The sequence below is a fragment of the Heptranchias perlo genome, chromosome 4, assembly GCF_035084215.1.
Source record: "Heptranchias perlo isolate sHepPer1 chromosome 4, sHepPer1.hap1, whole genome shotgun sequence".
NCBI lineage: Eukaryota > Metazoa > Chordata > Chondrichthyes > Hexanchiformes > Hexanchidae > Heptranchias > Heptranchias perlo.
Genome location: NC_090328.1, coordinates 79,205,222 through 79,226,321, shown reverse-complemented (window position 1 = coordinate 79,226,321; position 21,100 = coordinate 79,205,222). Strand labels below are relative to the sequence as shown.

Genomic DNA, 21,100 nt, shown 5'->3' with positions numbered 1-21,100 from the left:
TCCAGGTTCACGTGAAAAATGTGTGCTTGGATGAGCTGCTGGAGAGCATCCAGCACCTGTGGTATTTTACTCTAGCCTGAATCACTACCTTCAAGACAAGAAGTGATGACGTTGAAAAGCAGCAGACATGAGACCATTATGGAAATACTTTTCCCCTTCTGTTCGTTGAGTCATCTTAATGGGCCAGAATTTACTGTCAAAATAAAGGTGAGGCTAACAGCGCTAATCGCACAACTTCAGGTGAGGATAGGTGCGAGGTTAAATGCGAAAAAGGTGTGAAGTTCCTGTACATGCATGGTAGATACGAACTAAACTCGCCACAGAAATTAGGGCCTGTCCATTTCAGTCTAAGTACCCTTTTTAATGGTGTGTTAAGTCTTAATTACTGCCAAACAATCTCTCTGGTCCTGAAGATTAACTTTTACAAGGGTGGAGTCTCATTCCTTCAGCTTTTAATTGTTGTTGGAGATTTTTTTATAAATTAAATTACATTTTTTTTACATTTTCTTTGTTGTTTTTCTCTCTCTCAATCAAATCTTTCTTCCTCACTCTTTGTCGCTTTCTGTACTATTTTTGACATTGAATTCACTATTCTAACTTGCACTTCCTGGTGCTGACTCTGTGCTATTCATTAACCAATCAAATTGAAGAATTGTTAAGGAGATACATAGTTGCTTGCCCTGTTCACATAGGTCCCAGATGCCCCACTTACAGCAACTTGCCGTGCAAAATCTCATGGAAATTAAACGGGCAAGCCTAACAAACGGCAGGTGCTGTTCATTCGCCGGTTACGGTAAATTCTGGCCCAAGATTACAAAAGTGTACAAGTTTGCGTTCTTCAGACCTTTTGTGCTCACCGTAACTGAGGCTTTTTTGAAAGATGAGTGAAAAATGGATTAAATGAAGTTATTGTTAAGTTACTGAGTTTATACCAAACAGGCAGCACCATTTTGTTCAGTATTTAATTTTGTATACATTAATATTTTATCTAAGCCTACAAATGATCGCTGGTTTAATGTTTATGGACTACTGTTTCTAAATAACAGCTAAATGTCACCAATAATGTTATTACAATGTTGCATAGCGTGGGAACATAGAAGTTTTTTGTAATTTATTTCCACTTTGAAAATATGACGAGTACCGTGTTTTTAAATTCTTAAATGGGACAAAGAAAGAATAAGCATGTTAGATCAGATAGAAAAACTGAATTAAAAATAGGGGAGAGGGAGAATGGATGAGAGAAGATGGTGATCAGAGCAGATTGTTTAATCTGAAGTTAGGTTTTTGTAGTTCAGGTTACCGCAGTAATGAAGTACTGATATTTGAAAAACTTCATTGCTGTTATAAAGTTTGTGTGTGACCAGAAGCTCTTTTTTAAAAAAAGAGCTGTGTGGCCCAGGAGCCTGCTATTTGCTTGGACCTGCCAACAGTCTGAAAGCTAAAGGGGGTACATAACAAATTGGATATATTAAGTTGCACTAATCAAAGTATGGCAAAATGTCCGCAGGTAAAACTTACTGCAAATGAATGCATGGAACTGTGAATAAAGAAGTGGGTTGGTTCCTGATTTAGTGGAGAGTAGAGGAATTGCAGGTTTAGCACCTTGGCAGGAGAAAGATGAGAATGTTCTGGGTAGGTTCCAAAACAAGGCTGATAGAAGGGATTAAAGGCCTTTCTCATTCTTATCTCCATTATATTGTTTGTATTATGCTTGGCAGGAAACAAGTGAATCTATGGGCCCAGGGCGACCTTTTCCGTGCAAAATTAAAAGAACAACAGAATGGAAAGGACAAGGTTGGCGTTACGAGGATCCTTTCTGGGGTTGACGATATTTCCATTAATGATAATCAAAACCAGTTGAGTGACGAGCAAGAAAGTCACATGGTAAGTGAAGTGTTGGAACAATTTCCTCCAATTTTGGATAGCATTAATCATGTTCTTCTGTTTCACTGCATATCACAGAAATGGTTATTCAAGGATAATACTCTACAGTGATATTGTCCTAAAAATGTCAAAAAAAACCCTCCATACTAGTTAACAATTTTTTCTAAACTTTGTAAATGTCTGTGCTTTTTTCTGAGATTATGGTGAAGTTGCCTGTTTGGGAGCTCTACCAGCACCCTGCAGGTCTACCAAAAGCAAGGTGTATTGGGAGCAAAGCTTGGAGATTTAGAAACGTAGAAAATAGGAGCAAGAGTAGGCCATTCGGCCTTCGGGCCTGCTCTACCATTCAAAGTGATCATGGCTGATCGTCTAACTCAGTACCCTGTTCCCGCTTTTTCCCCATATCCCTTGATCCTTTTAGCATTAAGAAATATATCTATCTCCTTGAATATATTTTACGTCTTGGCCCCCAATGCCTTCTGTGGTAGAGAATTCCACAGGTTCACCACCCTTTGAGTGAAGAAATTTCTCCTCATCTCTGTTCTAAATGGATTACCCTGTATCCTGAGACCGTGACCCCTGGTTCTGGACTCCCCAGCCATTGGGAACATCCTCCCTGCATCTAGTCTGTCTAGTCCATTTAGAACATGCTAACCTTAGATATAGATTGGAAGTGAATTTGGAGGGCAGCTACTACACGATGATTTTTACATCTTTCGTTTACAATTTTTTTTGTGTTTTGGGAACTTTTCGATAATTACGTGGTAGTCAATTTGCAAGGAGGTAATATTAAATTAAGGTATTGTTCACAGGTTGCACAGGTACCTGCTTGCTTAAACTCATAATTGACTTGGCTAGTTTTAAAAGGATTGGGAAATATATTTTAATGCTTGGACCCATGTAGCATTTAGCATTAGCTCACAAAAGCTCAGCACCATGGAGCAAAGGGTTGCCACAAACTCAGCTCCTGCTCAAAGTTCTCAATTTTAGTCACATTGAGTGGGGAGATGCTCTAAGCAAAAAAAAAATGCAATGTGTCTCAGTGGGGTAGTGTTATGCCTGGCTGTCACTGATATTTCCTGGTAGCTGCCTACAGGGGGCATAAGAGATATGTCCACTCAGTGCTGAGCTGCAATCAATGACGCCAGTGGTTGAACTATATTGCCAAAACAGCAATGATTTGCATTTATATTGTGCTTATAATGTAGAAAAATGTCCCACGGTGTTTCACAGAGGCGTAATTAGAAAAAAATGGACGGTGAGCCGACGAAGGAGATACTAGGAGGGGGGAGACTCAAAAGCATGATCATAGAGGTGGGTTTTAAGGAGGGATTTAAAGTAGGAGAGGTAGGTGGAGAGGCAGAGGGATTTAGGAAGGGAACTCCAGAGCATGGGGTGCAGATAGCTGAAGGCATTGCTGCCAATAGTGGGGTAAAGGGAGTGGAGACGCTGGAGGCCAGAGTCAGAGGAACAGATAGTTCTAGAGGAGGTTGCGGAGAAAGGGACACGTGAGGTCATAAAGGGATTTAAATATGAGGTTGAGAATTTTAAATTGGAGGCATTTGGGGGACCGGGAGAAATGTGTAGCTCAGTAAGGACAGGAGTGACTGGTGAACAGGACTTGGTGCAGGAAGATCTCTGTCCTCCTCCTCCTCACCCCATCCAGTAGGACCTGGAGTGAGGCATCATTAAACCTGGGAGCAGCCTTCCCACTGGGCTGCTCCATGCTGTAATTTTGGCTCCTTTCTGCAGCATTAGTCAGTCAGGGCTCCTCCAGCTGACAGCCTATGATGCGGCTGCGCGGTCTGCCCGCTGCGCAGTTTTCCAGCGCGAAACCCGGAAGCCAAGGTAAGTGCCTTCAATTAGGCTGCGATCGCGTGGGGAACGGACGGATTTCACTGGGTTACCCAGTCGACCCCCCCCACCACCCACGCTGCCAACCCGCCTCTTCTTAATATCGAGCCCACAGTGCTCAATACTTGGATTGGACTCCTGGATAGAGCAGCGGAGGCAAAATCCCTAGTATCATTTAGGTGCTGCAGTCGAGGACTGTAGGGGCTTTCTAGATGCTTGAACCAAAATGGGCTGAATAGCATTTTTCAACTGTAAATCTTTTGTGAACTCTACATTCTGGTTGACAGAAACAAGGTAGATATTGATTTTTTTTTTCTGTTAGATATTTAAAAGATGGCCATTTTTGGTACAAAATAAACAGGGCAAAAACTGAATATAAGCACCTTATGCAGCTTACAGTGTGCATGTGTGTGCATATCTCAATATGTAGAATACTTCAGGAGTGTACAAGGCTGCAATTTAATCTGGTTTCAGATGAGAATTATGAATCTGAACGATTCTGATTATTACTTCATAATCACTAGCTGTTATACGACAGGGCATCTGAGTTATTTTTAAGTATTGAACTGCAGCACTGTGATGCATGATCATCCTTTACTGGTTACCTTGCTACTATTTCAATACCATGGCCTTATTGTGAATGTTTTGACATTGGTGTGATGCAAAAAATTGCAAGCAATGATGCCAAGTAATACATTATAAACAGAATTCTGAATGGTAAAATTAGTGGCTGAAAAATCCAATTTTAAAAAATGCTTAAAAAGGGACAGTGTCTGATAGCTGCATTTTTTTAAAAAATGCTGTATGAAGGATCATTGTTGGGATAAAAATGGTATGAGTTGTCCAGGAATAAGAAAGCGGGGTCTCATTAAAGAAACATAAATGAGCTGTAAGGATCTTCCCTCAAGTGTTAACTTATTTATATTGCTCTGTTTTTGGTCATATTTATGGTGGCCGCAGCGGATGGATTAATACCGAACCCTCCACCAACAGATGTGAGGAAACTGCCAGAGGTGGTTCTGTTCCATATTGAAAATTAGAGCAGGAATTTTGGATTAAAATGTTCTAATTAATTTAAACCCCAATTCTAAAATGTTGGCTACTGATTTAGAGTTGTTATTATTAGATCTTTGATTTAGTACCACCTCTGTACTTTCCAACCCATAGTAGTTTTTCTATTTACTATTTCATATATATTCCAATAGATGTGGCATTCATCTGTTGCTCAGTTGCAATTTAATTTCACATCACCTCATGTGAACGGCCAGTTCCAGAATGCATTGAAAAAGATGGTGCCAGCTAGCTGTGTCGTGAAGTAGTTGGAGGTGGGTTCATACCCATGATTTCCCTGCTCCACATACAGAAAGTTCTTAAGTTCTATGCAGGTTAACTAATTTGGAGGTGGGGAGAAAGGCGTCTGAGGCAGTTCTTGCGTTCCTCTTCGAGCTCAGTTAAGAATGCATTTTTGAAGGCCTGAAGCAAGTTGTCTGCGTTCCTGCCCACTTAGCTGTAGTATGATGTGTAGCTCAGAGAAACTACAGAAAAGCAAATTATTGAATGGAATATTATTTAATTGATGTGTGACTGACCTCCTTTCACACGTTAATAAAAAGCCCTTGTGCTGCATTTCCTTTATATCTTTGTAATGTGGCAGTAGTGACTTGGGTCTGAAATGCCAACATGGCAACTTGCATTTATATAGGACCTTTTTCAAATTGGAAAATGTTCCAAGGTGCTCTACAGAGGAAGGGGAGGAAAGAAGAATAAAAGAAAAAATAAAGGAGTAGATGCCGAACATGGTAAGATTAGGAGAAGTTACCAAAAGCTTGACCAAAAACATGGGTTTTGAGAAGATTTTTTAAAGGTACTTGGAGAGATGGTTGGGGTTTAGACAGGGAGTTCTAAAAAGTAGGGCTGAGCTAGCACAGGCTTAAGTCACCAACTTAGAATTTTTTTCATACCACAAATAAAACTGTGTTAATTGCTGCCATTACTCTGGAATCCACCCTGCAATTTAAACTATGTAGATTCAAAATGCCAAAACAAAGACAGACAATTACTTTGAAGTAAACATGCACAATATAAACAGGATGTAAAACTGACCTCATCTGTGTTGTTGTGATCTTCAGGTCCTTTTATATTTGTAACCGTTGTGATCCTACGTATTGATTTAGTGTATTTTGGAAAATTTGCTAATTCTCTTTTCTCCACAGTACAATGATAACGATAACAATGATCACTACCCTAATAAAAATGAAATGACCCAAGGGGATAAACTTAGGGTCTTGAAGAGTAGAAGACCAGCTAGAGCTGCAACTACTGGCTCAATAAAGTGAGTACCTTTAGGAACGGTAGTGCTGTCATAAATAGGTATTTGCATCTGATGACTTGTATGCAAGAAATGCTGTGGAAAGGTTTGGGTTTTTACATTTTAGATACATTTTTGTTCTTTATCCAGATAAGGGATGTTGTTTCTGGAAAGTGGAGCATATTGCTATTTCAGATACCCAGGGCATGATTTTAACATTGAAAAACGGGTGGGTTGGGGGCGGGGGGGCATTCAAAATTGCAACCATTTCAGACCCGCCCATTTCCGGTTTTCACCGGGGCGAACGACCAACCCGCTCCCAGGAGGCGGGTTGGTGACTGAAACCTTTCGAGGAGGTTGTGGGTCTCCATTTTTGCAGGATTTGCAATTACAACCCCTGAGGGCCAGGATTTCCGGGCCTCCTCCCTCACACCACGCGAAAGGAGGCGAGAAGGCCTAAAACTGCAGGTAAGTTGACTGAACCCCTCCCTGCCCAAGTGCCCACCCATGTCCATACAATCAAAGATTTACCTGAACATGTCCTCTCCTCTCCCTGGCTGTTCTCCTGTCGGACTAAGACCAGCCTGTCAGTCGGTTGGCAAACCGACAAAAAGAGATAAACCCGTACTCCGGGGTTTTCCGTCCACAATTTGACACCACCACCCCCCCCCCCCGGCTCCCTTCCCGGCTAGGGGTTGAAATCATGTCGCCAGTGTCTGCATTATGTACGCCTGGGTCAAGAATAGCACAACTAGCTGCAGAGCAAAGCTTCCTTTCCTGAGCCCAGTAATGTGCCTTAATGCCAACCTCAAGAGCAATCCCTATTGCACAATGGATAGCTCTGTATCCCACACCAGTCATTAGTGTGGCCTCTCAAATGAGTGCCAAGTTGGCTGAGCAGTTTCGTGTTGGGATCACACTTGTTGAGAACTGGGTTGAGACTTGCCCAAATTCATTTCATGTGGCCCTTAAACCAACCATAGGAGGAAACTTTCATCCCATCACTTTGGGCTGACAATGAATCCAGTCTGAGATGGGAGGACCGTGTGCTAACCTACTGCAACACCCAGACTCTCGGCTTGTGGTTATTGAGGATCCATTTTATTGTATTTTTGGCTGCAGCCTCTTTTGTGCAATCTGATCTGAATGTTGCCCCTCATTTAGAAGAAACCTTATGACAATCATGTAATTTGTGCTCAGTTGGAATAAAAAAGAATGCAGCTTAAGATACAATAAAATTAATCTTTGGTGCAAAAGCCATAAACCCAGAGATTGGGTAGTGCCATAGGTTAGCACACTGCCCTTCCACCTCAGGGACTGGTTTCAAAATGAGCCTAGATTGATAGCATGTAAGTAGAAAATGGGTATTTCCATTTTAGCATTAATACGATGCATGAATTGATGCTTCGGTGCATGTGTGACTGCTGTTAATAGTAGTGCAAACTTTCCTGCAGATGGCTTAATGTCTTGTGTTACATTGGTTAGGTTTGCTGCACATAATGTTGCTGAAACATGAAGTTTTAATGTTCTATCAGAATTGCTAGAAATGTATCCGGCATAGGAATTCTGTGTTTAATCTTTTTTTTAAAAGTATGGTACCGTGTCTTCTCCCCTTCCTCTTTCCCTATGTCGTCCTCCTGAAGGGAATAACTTATGCTGGGGTGCAGGTGAATGGATGCTGACAGCAATCTGATGCTTTTCTAAGTATCACTGTGTTCGTAAGTTAGCGTAAACAGTACATGTTGACAGACTAATGAACGATGGGCATTACATCTGAACATGATCCTATCCTTACCTGTAGCCCACACAAGCTGGCATTACTAGATAGTGATTTGGAGCAGGAGCCCTGGCTCTATATTCCCTTTTTTCTTTTTCCTGTCCCGTCCCCTCCCCTTGCAGGACATTGAAGCTAGTTATAACAACCCACTGCAAACAGCTAAATCACGATGTTATAGCACAGAAGCAGGCTGTGCAGCCCATCAAGTGTGTCTGTGTTTTTCCTCTATTAGTCGCCGAGTATAATCCTACCCTTCTGCTTACTCACCATATACAGTCCAATCTTTTTTTTTCAAGCAGCTATCTAATTCCCCTTAAAAGAAATTTATGGGCTCTGCTTCAGCAATAGTTTGTGGCATATGTTCATATTCTAACTACTGTGTTTGGAAAAAAAAATTCTCTAACCCTCTCTTTAATTCTTTTTATCTTAAATTTGTGTCCTCTTGTTGCTGCCTCAGCAACAGATTGTTTCCACTGATTGGCATTTTACTTATAATCTTGACCACCTCAGCCCTAATGGGGGGAAAAAAAACCCCTTGCTTCTCAAGTCTCTCTTCATAACTGTAATGCCTTAACTTTGGTCATCTAGTGAATCTTCGCTATATTTGAGGGGCTTAAACTGAGCGGCACATCTATAACCTGTATGTAGGTTGCTAACACTGCACACCAGTTGGCAAGCCACCATTTCATGGCATCCTTCCCTTATTTCCAGCCTATCTCTCTCTTTTCTCATTGCAACCTTTCTTGTTTCTATTTTATCAATACTACTGTGGTCAGTGCTCCTCTGAACTTTGATTGTTTCTTCTAAGCTCCGAGCATCTTGTCCTACATGCTCTTCCTTCCTCCATTTTTATTGTGTTGAAAATCAAGACTCACTGAGATCCACTACAGCCATGAATCAAACTTGGAATTATCTTGATCGCTATGACTCAGTATTGTGCCTCATGATGTATATACCCATTGATCAATTTAGGGGAATGATACAAGAGAAAATGATCTTGCAGTGATCTTAAATCAACTTTATTGACCTGATCATTTTCTCATCCTTCCAGAACCAGCATTTGAAATGGTGCTCTTGATGATGAAAGTATCCCATAATGAATTTACTCTACCAACATGGCATTATTTATTTTTGGGGGGGAAAACTCATGAAGTTGCTAAAAGAAAATCCTCTGATGTTATAGGTACACATTTAGCAATGCCTTTGTGACCAATCTCCAGCTAAAGTAAAAGCATGTGTTCAGTTAACCTTATAAAAGTGCACAGAACTAATTTAAAATAATTTGGTCATAAAGGTTTCTTTTTTGGGTGTCATTTCAGAGATCACTTACAAGAACTGCCCCAATGTCTATTAGTAAAATGTATTAATGTGCCTAGAGTGGAACTCAGCAATATAGACCAGGAAGGTCCCTGTTTCAATCCCTGCCTTTACTAATTTAGTTGATCTCCACTGCGGTAGCAGGGAGCATTACAATTTCCCTGGACCAGAGGGAGGAAAATCAACCAAGGTTCTGCACCTGAGCACTAACCAGTGATTCTGATGGAAAATGTATGTGTGTAAATATTGAGTGAGGAAAGGATTAGGATGATGGGCTTTGTGGATGAATAACCTTCTAAAGCTTGCTGCTTAGGCTTACAAGTCAAAGACTACCACTTGAACAAGTTACTGGAAAGTGACTGCTGGTGTTAACCATACTCCAGCATGAGCTAACGCCTTCAAGAAAGTAAGGGAGAAAATGTGTGGGAGAGAAATGCACTATTTTCAAATTTGGGATTTATGTTTTTGTTGTTTGTTATACACTATTATAGAACTTGTAGGTCAGTTATTAAAGGCTTACCGATCTTTGTGGGCAATGAATACTTTTTTTGCCTGGAACCCTGAGCTTGTTTGAATGAACCAGATCTCTAAGCATACTGAAGCTTAATTTAAATGTACATGATTTTAGAAGTAAGAAATAGAATGACTTACTACAGTAACCTAATCCAAATTACTTTTGGTGTGGGGTGGGGGGGAGGGGGTGGAGAAAAAAAGAACACTTTAAAATTAATTTGCAAAAATACTTGGGCATCATGTTAAATTGCTTGAAGGTCTATAGATGAAATTGACAAGCTAATGATATGGATACTCAGACATGAATCTTGTGTGTACTAGTAGCTTTAAATTTAAAAATTAGGAATAAGATAGGAACCCAGCAGCATCTCTTTGTTCAAAAGATAGTACATTTGTGGCATACGTTACCAGGGGCAACCACTGAAATGGACAGTTGAAATGGGTTCACGAGGCAATTATATGCATTTGTAGAGAGAGAGAGGATTAAGGGATATGATGGAATAAGTGGAGTTGATTTATCAGAAAGGATGGGCGTGTTGGACCTAAGGGCCTTTCCCTGTTGCTAAAAGTTCTTATTCTTTAAGGTATATGAAATAGTATATGGGGTGCGTGTATGTTTTAATTTTTTTTAATTTCAAAAGTATCCAACTGCTCGGCGTACTTTGGCAATAGATTTTTTTGTTGTGGTGCCATCATTTGACTTCCAAGTTCTTTCTGCTTTTTCCAAGCTCCAGCTTTGCAAAATGCCCTTTAGTGGTTCTAACCCATGGTGAAGTTGCTTTCTTTAAGGCAGCCAGTAGACCATTGAAAACCAGGATCGGTGCTGTGGCCAGTGAGGCTCAGGAGTTGACCAACAGTGGCTGCTGTCATGAAGCTTGGAGTGAAATCAGGTGTTTTGACCATTTTCATCCCAGCTTGAACTTAATTTTCTGCCTGTTTGTGTGTTGTCATCATGATCATGTAAATTGTAATAATGATATTCCCCTGCTTTCTCTTCCCACCCCCCCACCCCAACCTTTGCTGCTTTCTGGCACCATTCTTTCTAAATCAGTCCAGTGTGTGGGACAGCATTTCTCCTTAACTAATACAAGTTCTATAGTTAACCAACAGAAGTTTTGGCTTCTTTGCTGAATTATTTCTATCCAAGAAAGACAGCTATGCTGCCATATAATAAGCTCCGTCTAAGTAGCCTCACCGAGAACTGCAAAGCACAGTGAGGGCAGGAATGTCCAACAGTGAACGTGGTTAAAATTTCACACTATTTGGGTTGGGAGTCCAGATTTCTACCTGCAGCTCTATTGGTCCTGCGTGGAAGGTATAACCAACCCAAAGGAACAATTTTGTCAGTGCTAAGGAACTGAATTTTTTTTCACTCCCAGGCTAGTAATACCAGTTTCAATGATACTGATTATGCACCAATATAATTATTATCAGTGTCCTTGTGAGATTCAATTAAGTGCCAGTTAGAACTGAAATGTGGACAGCTTCGTGCTGTGGACTCACTCCTCATAGGAGGAGAGTTGAAATGTCCCAAAATATTTGATTTGGGATCCTTATGAATTTGTTTTGAAGGGAACTTTTCGTCCTATGGTGTGGCTTGATTTAAACAGCGGTATTGGAGGTGATGGGGCAGTGTATTTAAGCAATGCACCAACCACTCCCTCCACCTGGAGGTAACTGTTAAGATTCTGGCTTCTTCAGATACCTTTTCTGTGCCCAACGAAGATTAAAAACTTTGTTTGCTCAGGGCACGCATCCCAGATTAATTTATACACCATGAACCACTTTGTCTCTGGATTATAGAGTATTGTTTTCACTATGTGCATATCACTGCAGAAGACTACTGATATAGTCACACCAAACACTTTTGTAACAGAAATTTTCAAACTGATTTATTCAGATAGTGATTTACAGAAGCAAGCAGTCACAGCAAATTGTTGCAGTTACTCCAAAGAACACAGCAGTTTTGGATTGAAACTTTAATTGAACTTGCAGTCCCTTTTCCAAAATAATAAACTATCGTGAAGGTAACACTTAATTTGGACTTGGTTCCTTGTTGTTTTACATGAAAGTGGATATTTCACTTATCCACTGGGGCCCAATTACCTGATAAAGCTGAACTTGACTAACGAGCTAGATGCAAGGCAACAATTATACATACCCACATTCTGCTTTGAAACAAGAATTGAAATATGGGAAGATTAAAGGTAGCTTTCACAATTAAATAAAGCTGCCATTCAGATATAGAGTTCAAAGACATGGGAACTTACACCTGTGAAGCAAGACAAGGAGCCTTCTTTAGCTTGTTAGAGGTGGCTCATCCCTCTTGAAATAGCTTCTGCACATGACCTCGATAGGAGACACAGACAGCCCTTCTAGAAAGTAAAGCAAACATTTTAAACAGTACTCCAAAAAAAAAAGACATGTCAACCTATGAACAACAAAATATTATGGCCTCAAAATTCCAGGAGACGTGCTCTGCCAGCGGATGTGCGGTGGAGTGGAAGTCCTGGCCACCATAGATCCTGCTGTAGACTGTATCCCAAATTACAAGGATGGAGTCATTAACATACTTGAAATGGGCAAAAGATCCATCAGCAGCACCGTCCCAATGAATGCTTGGAAAGTCGGAGCAGCGTTACGTCACTTCGATGCAGTGCAGGAGGTCCAAGAACGTCTCCACAGATGCCATTTAGACTCTGCAGGTGCCAAAGGAGCAGTCATCCCATCTGAACTACTTGCTGCATTTAGAGGCCTTTAAAGGTACATAATGGAACCTATGTAGATTCCGTTGGGCCGATTAGGAGGTAGATTGGGTGGAAGCCTGGAAAGTCCCTTTGCCACACCCCCTTGATGTAGGAGATGTCAGCATTTTAACCTGTAATGCAAAGGAAAAATGCACACTTCAATCAGGCAGTCAAAAAAGTAAGCATGGGTAATGCTGAAATATCAATATGTATCATGGTAAACCATGCTGTACAACTATACTGGCATTGTTTTATTTTCTTTCAGTCTGTGGACTAATTTCTAACCTGGATAAATGAAAATCAATATTTAAAAAAAATTATAACTAATTTCTTCCTACTCTACCCTCCCCCCAAAGAGTTTTCTGTAGATGAATAATTTGGTCCCCATGTAATCTCCTTTGGCTCTTCAGGACAGGGGTATCTGGGTATTGGGCTTCTCTCTGACTTGTTACTGTTTCTCTAGACAACACACGAGGTGACTTTGTTGTAAAGGGAGGAGAAAAGGGACTCTCTTCACTGCAAAGTTCTTACCATCTTCATAACCTAGTGAAAAGCCTGTTAGCCCTGGGACTCCAGTCTACAAATCTAATTGGGAGGCCGATGTTTTTTTTGACTTTTTAACTACAACCCTTTTGAACTCTTGAGAAGCATTCTCAATTAGTGTTGATTTTCAATTATGTATCTTGTACCTAAATTTTAAAATATTGTATGTGATTTACAAAGTCATTTGTTTGAACAGTTTTTCTCAAGTTTCAGTAATGTTTGAATTTGAGAAAATGAAGTATGTTATAATTAGCTACTCAAATCAATTAAAAACGTGCATTTATGTAGCTTTATCACATCTCACAAATATCCCAAAGTGCTTCACATATGATTACTTCTGAAGTGCAATTATGGAGGCAAGATTTGAAATTTAGATTAATCTGTTGAGCCTCTCATACAAATAGGAATTTTCATCTCATTGGGCAAAAATTGCTTGAGGAAGATTACTCCTTTAAAGACTTTGCACCATATGTGCATCAGGTTACCTGTTTCCCTTCTGTATTTATTCTGAGCTGTTCCTTGGACCTTTATTCTTGCATATATCTGAATAAGTGCAGTTAAGGCTAAAGTCCTCCTACAATCTACTTTGGCTTTTTTTCGTAGTTAAGTTACTTTGTGCAAGACTCTGGTAACACTTCACAAAAAGTCTCTGGCGGAATCTTGAATGGTCTTGGCCTGCCGAGCCTTAGCTTGGTTAATACTGGCAGCAAGAGACTGTTTTGGCTTCAGTTTTTAATGTGCTGTGTTTTTTTCCAATGACTGACATGTCGTCACTGTCAAAAAAGATCTGTGAAAATGGAGAAATATGACACCTGATCAAATATCGTTCGCCTTCTACCAGATGAGTTGTAAGAATCAATATGGCTACAGTATATTAAAGCATGATTCCTCCAGGCACAGAAGTAACTCTGGTTCGAGTTTTGCAAAAAAAAACACTTCCCTGCTGAGCCGCATTTCATGTCTGCTTGTACAGCAAGAAGAAAGCATTGCAGTCTTCTGGGTCACGCATACATCCATCAGCAAAAGCCTTGCAGAGTTAAGAGACCACCTGGAGGAGGTTGGACCCTGGGAGTAAAGGGCCCCTATATGATGCCAGTACAGCCTCAAACTGTGAGGTTGGCTGTGAACTCTCTTGATGAAGCAGGTTTGCAACACACCTGTGCAGGTATGAATTCTGATCTGAATCTACAGGTGGGATTCTGCTGCCAGCACTTTGCCTCAATGTTGTGGGAATCTGGCCTTGACATCTGGTGAATTTCACAGATCCATTACCTTGCAGGGATGCCAAATCAAATGATGGATGTCCACGGGTAAGGCAGTGTTCTGCTGAAGGACCATCTATTTGAAGGCAATCGTTGGATTTTCAAAATATAGGTTATCCAGTGATCATTCCAAAAGTGGCCACTAGGTCTAAGAGATGACAGATTTGTTGTAGGATCTGAGATTACCAGGTAGTAGCTCTCAATGGCGTGATCATCTCCAGGCAGGGGAATTTTCTGTGTGTCTGTGTTTCCCCCCTTGTAGCACACATTACTTAGAAGTCTTAAAGAAGTGAAACAGTGGTGATTCTTGTGGCCCATTATTGGCTGAGCAGGGTTTAGATCTCAGACCATGCATTGATTAGGCTATCTGGATCCTCTACAGGGAGGATCTAATGACTTGGATGCACAATCCAATTTGGTATCACTTTTTTTTCTCACTTTCTCTCTAGCCACAAACCCCCATTCCTCTAACTGATGACTCTTTAAGAGGAAACTAGCTCAGAGGAGCAGAAGTTCCAGAAATTTGTGATTTACGTTATTGGCATTTAGGAAAGCATCTACAAGGAATATTTATAAATGGAGGCAATACTCCCATTGGTGCTAGGATCGCCGCTTGTGCTGTTGGAAAGTGACCTGCCAACAGTTTGGTTATATGTACAAATGCTGGCCTATCGCATGCTCTCTGAGGCTAATGAGAATCCATATTGCTGCTATTTTGAGCTTGGTTGGAGAGCACCCAGTTCCTACCTCATTCATGAAAAATTTCTGTAAAGTAAAGCATTTCATTCCTCAGGTTATTACTACTTGGGATTTGAATTTGAGCAAATTAACTTTTGAACATATAGGTTCTTGTAAACTCCGGTTCTTCCACTCATTCATCGCTTTACCAGCTGCCTTGTTTCACATTTGGATAGGAAAGTTCTTGTGTATAATTTGTCTTTCTTGCCAAAAATTATAGTTTGTCATAGGATGTCATGACAGTGAAGTTTTATCCACCCTCATTTCATTTACATAGTATACAGATCTACTCAGCAGTACTTCCTTTCAATGGAACAAATTAAATATTTGGCCAATCCAGGCAGTTATTTGTTTCATTTGGAAATGAAACTTCAGATAATTCAATACCAAATAAAGATCAGAAATTAGGTAGTAAAGCACAGCTCCTTAAGTTGCTCCTTGGCAGGGTAGAACCACCGGGGAAAGTTAGTCACAGAACTCGTTATGTACGTAGTAATGTTTAAAATTGTATAGAATCTTATTTAAACCACACTTCGAGTACTGTGAATAGTTCTGGTCTCCATATTACAAAAAGGGATATAGAGGCACTGGAGAAGGTGCAAAAAAAGATTTACAAGGATGATACCAGAACGGAGAGGTTATAACTGTCAGGAAAGACTGAACAAGCTGGGGCTCTTTTCTCTAGAAAAGAGACAGCTGAGGGTTGACCTAATAGTCATCTTTAAAATTATGAAGGGGTTTGATAGGGTAGATGTAGAAAAAATGTTTCCGATTGAAGCCTCACCCATCTCTGCCCCAGTTTAGCTCAAATGCATCTGAAGCCCTCATCCATGACTTTGCTACCTCCAGTCTCAACTATTCCAATGCTCTCTTGGCTGACCTCCCACCTTGCACCTTCCGTAAACTTGAGCTCATCCAAAACTCTGCTGCCCATATCCTAACTCGCACCAAGACCCATTCACCCATTACCCCTGTGCTGGCTGACCTACATTGGCTCCCGTTCCAGCAACGCCTCAATTTTAAAATTCTCATCCTTGTTTACAAATCTCACCAAGGCCTCACTCCTCCAAATCTCATCCTTGTTTTCAAATCCCTCCATGGCCTCGTCCCTCCCCATCTCTGTAACCTCCTCCAGCCCTATAACCCACCGAGGTCTCTGCGCTCCTTCAGTCCTGGCCTTTTGCACATCCCCGATTTCCATTGCTCCTCCAGTGGCGGGTGTGCCTTCAACTGCCTAGGCCCTAAGCTCTAGAATTCTCTCCCTAAACCCCTCTACCTCTCCTTCTTAAGGTGCTTCTTAAAACCTACCTCTTTAACCAAGCTTTTGGTCACCTGTCCTAATATCTCCTTATGTGGCTCGGTGTCAAATTTTGTCTGATAACGCTCCTGTGAAGTCCCTTGTGACATTTTACTACGTTAACAGTGCTATATATGCAAGTTGTTGTTTCGGGAGTCTAAAACAAGGGGCCATAAATATAAGATAGTCACAAATAAATCCAATAAGGAATTTAGGAGAAACTTCTTTACCTAGAATGTGAAACATGGTGTAATTGAGGCGAATAAAATAGATACATTTAAGGGGAAGCTAGATAAGTACATGAGGAGAAAAGGATAGAAGGTTGTGCTGATGGGGTTAGATGAAGTAGGGTGGGCGGAGGCTCATGGAACATAAATACCAGCATAGTCCTGATGGCCGAATGGCCTGTTTCTATGCTGTAAATCCTCTGTAATGCTCTTGTAGTGACTGCTATTTGGGCCAGTGTACAAAATGTTCATCTTGGGACTAATTTCTGCAGCCTAAGAACTAGGGGAGCAACCCAGACTGAAGTCTTACACAGCAGATTGGGAGAAGGTTACCTGAATCACACATGCCATTGATCTTAGGTGATTCTTAAGAACTTAAGTCAATGATGAGAAAAGGCCATTGGGCTTATCAAAGTTCATACCCTCCCTCCCTGGGCCATGAAATGGAAGTTCCTAATTTGTATGTGGAGGTTGATGTTGTCAAAGACTAAGTAACATCTCTCCAGATGATCAAATGTTCTATACTCTTATAGAAATGAATATCCACATTTTGCATGGCACCTGGCTTACATTTTTGCTCCAAAAATAATAGCTTTACAGCAGTTACTTTGCCAACAGCATTTTAGCTTAAATTTTCTGCTCTTCCATTTGCATTTTTTGTTCATCTTTTTTCCCCTTCTAGATGGCTCCTAGCTATGCTGGTATCTACACTGTGTAGCATTGTCATCTGGTGGATGGTTTGTGCCTACCCTTCTCCCATCCTGCTAATCTGTCTAGATGGGTTAGGAAACTAGTAAACTTCAGGACCCAGGCAGGTAGCACTGTAAGTGTGCCACTTCCATTTCTTTTTGAAAGACTAATCACTGGCTATACATTGCACTTTCCAAATCTCTTCCATTGCATGCTTAATAATTATCACTACTCTTGTTTCTTAAACTCAGTGGGGGTGTATTTTGTTTGATTTGTTATGCTTCTAAAGTTGTTTTATAGTTTGATTAGTACTAAAGTTTTCAGTGTTTCTAACCATTTCTAGTGCTGGTTTCACTAAAATAAAAATATCTGTATTGTGGTTTTGAAGTCATGTATGTGTATTTTCCATGCACTCTACAAACTGGCATTACAGTATTTTAACTTAATTCCATCTGTTACTGCACATGTTTTCTTAGCTGTTCCATTGTAAATGTGGACTTTCTGCATTAGCTACTATTTCTTTAGTTGCATGATGAAACTGGAGCATAGTAGTTACATAGAGTTTCAATTGCAGCAATGATCATTTGTGGTCAGTGTAACTAACTGGCTGATGCAGCAGTGGTTTTTATGTAATATATAAGCCTAGGCCAGATAATAAAAATAGGTTTTGAAATTAATCACTGCCTGCATGCCTGTCGTGCATCTGCTGCTTGATAGCAAACGATGGGAAGATCTGATTCATAAAGCTTGTTTTCTTGTTAGTCTGCAAAATTACTGTTCTCTTTTTAGGTTTTTGTAATTGGAATGTGGCACCTTACCAAGTAAGGCATATGTACCTCCAACTTAAAACAAATGGTTGCTTGTGCCCATTTTTTTTGAAGGAGAGGGTTATTTCTGAGGAAACTATAGCCTTGAAAACAGAAGTGTGAAAATAAATTGTCATTATAACCTGGGAGTCTTAAACTATGTCATTTGGATATTATGTTGTAAAACTGGCCAGAAAACCCAATGATTACATGAAATTACTGCTTGTGCTGCTGCTTCCTGTAGTATTGTAATTTCTGATCTAGATGATAACTGCATAAAAAGCACGCAGCTTCTTGTCAAATTTTGTTTGAGAATGCTCCTGTGAAGTGCCTTGGGATGTTTTACTACGTTAAAGGCTCTTTATAAATGCAAGTTGTTGTTGATATAAAATGGTATATAACATATAACAGTCTGTGATTTCCTAGTAAATCCCACAAGTAAAGTTGGTATTTTAAAAAAAAATCAAGTTCTGTGGAAGCTTCTGCGTACTCAACAACCATGACAACAGTTATGTAGCTGTTAACCAAATATTTATCAGCTGAAAAGTAATTCTCTTATCTGAATTTGAATCTACCCTGTTTGTATATATGGCAGATACAGCTATGCGCTACCAGATGGTGTAGAAAGCAGTTAAATCGTTGCATTGAAACCTGGTAATGTTATTGTATGCATCACCTATATGTTTGCCCTTCAGGTCACATGTTGCGTTGGCTGTAATCTTTCTGCTATATTACAATGTCTCAAGCTTGCAATTTTGTTTCCCACCTATAACCATAAGAACCAACTTTTATCTAAAAGTATAATTATGTTTAATATGACTAACCTTTTCTCGAGTTTCACCCAACCTAGACCAATATTGTACAGCTAACAACAACTACTTACATTTATATAACGCCTTTGACCTAGTAAAATGCTTCACAGGAATGTTATCAGACAAAATTTGATGCTGAGCCACATGTGGTATTAGAACAGGTAACCAAAAGCTTGGTCAAACAGATAGGTTTTAAGGAGTGTCGTAAAGGAGGAGAGGGAGAGAAGTGGAGCGGTTTTGGGAGAGAAATCCAGAGCTTAGGGTCTAGACAGCTGAAGGCATGGTTGCCAATGACCAGGTGAAGGAAATCGGGGATGCACGAGGCCAGAATTGGAGGAACACAGAGTTCTCTGAAGGTGTCAGGCTGGAAGAGATTACAGAGATAGGGAGGGGCGAGGCCGTGGAGGGAATATAGGAAGGAACATAGGAACAGGAGTAGGGATTTGAACACCAGGATGAGAATTTTAAATTCGAGGGAGGCAGGCCAGTAGAGCATTAGAATAGTTGAGTCTGGAGGTAACGAAAGTATAGATGAGGGTTATAGCAGCAGATAGGCTGAGGTATAATAATTAAGCATTTATTTTTTCCAGTGACTCAAAACCTTCTTTTGTAGTTAACCTAATTCATATGCATAAAGGACCAATTGGCCTTTCCAAATTTAATGAAGATCACCTGCCACATTGCTCACAGTGAGTCCTCTCCCCATTTAATCCCTGAAATATAACTTCTAGGATTTCTATAATTTCCTCCCTCAGGATTCTAGGATGCATCCAGTTAGGCCTTGACACTTTGTCTTCCTTTAACCTAACTCACTTTCTAAAATTTTCCTTTTATCCATCATAATATTGCTCATCTTGCTCTCAACCACTTCAAGATTCACTTTCTCTATATTCTTCTCTTTAGTAAACACCAATGCAAAGTACTTATTAAATACCTCTGCCATTTTTGATCATCTATAAATTCACAATTATCTCCTCTCAGGAGTCCCACCCTGCTTTTAACAGTTCTCTTTTTACTGATCTACTTATCAAAAGGAATAGTGAAGTATTTTATGTTTTTTTGTTTTTCTCCCTATTAGCTTTGCTTATCCTGATCATTCAGCTTTCCTTAACCTGCTCTTAACCTCTTATTGTCTCATATTCTCATAGAATCATAGAAAGTTACGGCACAGAAGGCCATTCAGCCCACCGTGCAGGCCGAAAAAGACCTATCCCGCTTAATCCCACATTCCAGCACTTCATCCGTAGCCCTGTAGGTCACGGCATTTCAAGTGCTCATCCAAGTACGTTTTAAATGAGTTGAGGGTTTCTGCCTCTACCACCCTTTCAGGCAGTGAATTCCAGACTCCCACCACCCTCTGGATGAAAATAATTTTCCTCAGCTCCCCTCTTATCCTTCTACCAATTACTTTAAATTTATGCCCCCTGGTCACTGACCCCTCTGCTAAGGAAAATAGGTCCTCTCTATCCACTCTATCTAGTCCCGTCATAATTTTATATACTTCAATTAAATCTCCCCTCAGACTCCTTTGTTCCAAAGAAAACCACCCCAGCCTATCCAATCTTTTCTCATAGCTAAAATTCTCCAGCCCTGACAACATCCTCGTAAATCTCCTCTGTACCCTCTCTAGTGCAATCACTTTAATCTGGTGACTAGAACTGTACACAGTACTCAAGCTGTGGCCTAACCAATGTTTTATACAATTCTAGCACAACCTCCCTGCTCTTATATTCTATGCCTCGGCTAATGAGGAAAGTATCCCTTATGCCTTTTTAACCACTTTTTTTTATTTGTTCATGGGATGTGGGCATCTCTGGCAAGGCCAGCATTTATTGCCCATCCCTAATTGCCCATGAAAAGGTGGTAGTGAGCGACCTTTTTGAACTGCTGCAGTCCACGTGGTGAAGGTTCTCCCACAGTGCTGTTAGGAAGGGAGTCCCAGGATTTTGACCCAGCGACGATGAAGAAACGGCGATATATTTCCAAGTCGGGATGGTGTGTGACTTGGAGGGGAACGTGCAGGCAATGGTGTTCCCATGTGCCTGCTGCCCTTATCCTTCCAGGTGGTAGAGGTCACGGGTTTGGGAGGTGCTGTCGAAGAAGCCTTGGCGAGTTGCTGCAGTGCATCCTGTAGATTGTACACACTGCAGCCACAGTGCGCCGGTGCTGGAGGGAGTGAATGTTTCGGGTGGTGGATGGGGTGCCAATCAAGCGGCCTGCTTTGTATGTAGTCCTGAGTTGTAGCTTCACCAGGTTGGCACCTCATTTTTAGGTACGCCTGGTGCTGCTCCTGGCATGCTCTTCTACACTCCTACACTCTTCATT

The 21,100-nt window shown here is 40.7% G+C and overlaps 1 protein-coding gene across 6 annotated transcripts in view; it reads left to right on the top strand.

Moving 5' to 3' along the window:
- LOC137321052 (dual specificity protein phosphatase CDC14C-like) overlaps positions 1-21,100 on the top strand; it is a 103,388-nt gene that overhangs the window by 57,280 nt on the left and 25,008 nt on the right. For 4 of the 6 annotated variants that reach the window (XM_067983209.1, XM_067983206.1, XM_067983205.1 and 1 more), the window contains 3 exons: positions 1,719-1,884; positions 5,952-6,070; positions 10,382-10,543. In XM_067983209.1, coding sequence (XP_067839310.1) covers positions 1,719-1,884; positions 5,952-6,070; positions 10,382-10,543 — 447 coding nt within the window. The remainder of the gene's footprint in view (positions 1-1,718; positions 1,885-5,951; positions 6,071-10,381; positions 10,544-21,100) is intronic. The other 2 variants (XM_067983210.1, XM_067983208.1) reach the window with 1 other exon arrangement.